General features: G+C 34.5%; 1 protein-coding gene across 1 annotated transcript; it reads left to right on the top strand.

Moving 5' to 3' along the window:
- Nucleotides 1-273: 273 nt before the first annotated feature.
- Nucleotides 274-2,040, top strand: LOC119610893 (the record flags this gene model as incomplete). Its single annotated transcript, XM_037966302.1, has 1 exon — nt 274-2,040. A coding segment is annotated over exon 1 (1,767 nt), but the record flags the coding sequence as incomplete, so codon positions are not given.
- Between the last annotated feature and the right edge of the window lie 606 nt (nt 2,041-2,646).

Raw genomic sequence — 2,646 nt, 5'->3', positions numbered from 1 at the left:
TATTATCTGATTTAAATAAGATTATTAATCAAATTTGATTTATACAACATCTGGAAGAAACTCCCTCGATTTAGTAAAAATAACTTTTAATTTGTTGCGCCTCCCCTATACTATGGAAAGCAGCATACTGTCAACAGCAACAATAAAATGCAAATAAAATTATACCTTTATAACTAACATTTATAGCTGTGCTCCCGTAATAAATACTTTCCCTATAAAAACTTTCAACCCTGAAACAAAAATCATTTACATTTGTTAACGCTCAATTAAAGCATGAAGATTTCAAAGTATTGCTGCTTCCTTTTGTTACTCATACAGACGGCAATTCTTGTAACTTGCACGACTGCCGCAGCAACACACGAATTTGAACATCAGGGAAATTTAATCAAAATTATAAATGAAATCTACTACGGCATCAATGCCACAACTTTGGTAATTTTTAATTATGAAACAAAAGAAAATGAATTGTGGTTTTCAGCAGAAATAGAAACCGTAGAGAAATTAAATTTATGGCAGGAATTAGAGCAACCAAAACTTTTGCTTGAAAAAGATTTTCAACTGGAATTAAGGCACAATCTTAATTCCGAAGTTTTAGCAGTGGTGGTGATGAAACAGGAATATTTAAATGAAAGGAACTGGCAACATTTTAGTAAAATCTTGGAACACTGGAGGAAAACGGATGTATTGTTCGTAAAAGATTTTGAAGATGAGGATGAGGAAGAAATGTATAATTTCTTTACCAATACCTGGAAAGAGGGATTCCTGAATGTCTTGCTATGTAACTTTAAAGGTGAACAGACAGAGTTGTTTACATTTACACCATTTCCCATGATCAAAATGGAAACAATTTCTATAGCTGGCTATTTGAATAGACATAAAAATGTGCCGAATGGTCTGGGCTATACCATTCGCAGCAGTGCCGGCAATAATCCACCACGTGCTTTTGTTTATTACAATGAGGGCTTTAAATTGGAATGTAAAGGTTTGGGTCCTCAATTAATTAAGATATTCGCCCAACGCTATAACTTTTCTATAGATTGGGTACTAATGCCGAATTTTGAATCGGTGGGTATGATAGATTGTCTCAAATATCTGCTCACAGATACTGTGGATACCTGCAGTGAGTTGTTGCCGCTAAACGAGCCATCATATGCCATTGCCACTCCCGTCTATATTATCTATGGTTACGTGTTGGTGCCATTTGCTCCTCACTTACCCAAATCGAAATATTTACTACATCCGTTTCAAAAAGAAATTTGGTGGTTAATGCTTTTGGGCGTATTGCTGCTGACAATAGTGATGAGCCTGATCAATCGTTTCAAACTAGGCTGGTGGCATATAACTTTGCAGTTTATGCGCTCTATGGAATTTTTGCTATACATAGGACCACAACTGCCTCATTCTTGGGGTCTGCAGAAATATTTAATATTTTTCATTTTTATACCCTGCGCCTTTATTATCTCCAACTTATACATGACATTTCTCACCAGTATTTTAACCTCAAATGTTTTTGAGACACAAATAAATTCTCTAGAGGATTTGAAACAGCGCGGTGTCACCGTTCTAATTACAGAATCGGATATGGAAATTTTGAGCATGTACAATTCATTTGAACCCATTTCGGATAATTATCTCAAGATAGATGTCTCTTCTTATGCGGATTTGCGTAACTCTCTAAACAATAAATTTGCCTATGTCAATTTCGAGGATAAAGCTACATTTTATTTATATCAACAGAAATTTCTTCAAAGACCACGCCTTAGGAAAATGCCAAAACCTTTGTCTGCCTTGTGGGCCAATATACCGATGCCCCATAATTGGCCATTTTTGGATTTGTTTAATCAATACATGTTGTACATGTTTGATTCGGGTTTAATACCTCATTTATTGGAACAGTCAAAGGAGGAAGGTATTCGTATGGGTTATATACGTTTTTTGAAAACAGAATATTATGATGTGGAACCTTTGAATGTGGACTATTTTAAAATGCCCACCATTTTATTGGTCGTTGGGTATTTAAGTGCTTTTGTGTGTTTTATTGTTGAAAATTTGGTTTATTTGGTGGAGAAAATAAAGAAAATGAATAAATTTTTTAAGTAAATATAATAAATCAGATACCTTTTTTTGTTCACTTAGAGGGGTCTTCACATTCGGTGCCCTGTCATGGTCTATAGTATAGTATATAGTCTAGTCTATATAGCCTTTTTTCAGTGCCCTGTCATGGTCTACAGTCTAGATTATAGTTAGTCTATAGTCTAGTCTATAGTCTAGTCTATAGTCTAGTCTATAGTCTAGTCTATAGTCTAGTCTATAGTCTAGTCTATAGTCTAGTCTATAGTCTAGTCTATAGTCTAGTCTATAGTCTAGTCTATAGTCTAGTCTATAGTCTAGTCTATAGTCTAGTCTATAGTCTAGTCTATAGTCTAGTCTATAGTCTCTATAGTCTAGTCTATAGTCTAGTCTATAGTCTAGTCTATAGTCTAGTCTATAGTCTAGTCTATAGTCTAGTCTATAGTCTAGTCTATAGTCTAGTCTATAGTCTAGTCTATAGTCTAGTCTATAGTCTAGTCTATAGTCTAGTCTATAGTCTAGTCTATAGTCTAGTCTATAGTCTAGTCTATAGTCTAGTCTATAGTCTAGTCTATC

The sequence above is a fragment of the Lucilia sericata genome, unplaced genomic scaffold (genome assembly GCF_015586225.1).
Source record: "Lucilia sericata isolate MDLA Ls3-8-SP2 unplaced genomic scaffold, ASM1558622v1 Contig001304F_arrow, whole genome shotgun sequence".
NCBI classification, from domain to species: domain Eukaryota; kingdom Metazoa; phylum Arthropoda; class Insecta; order Diptera; family Calliphoridae; genus Lucilia; species Lucilia sericata.
This window is presented reverse-complemented; position numbering and strand designations above follow the sequence as displayed.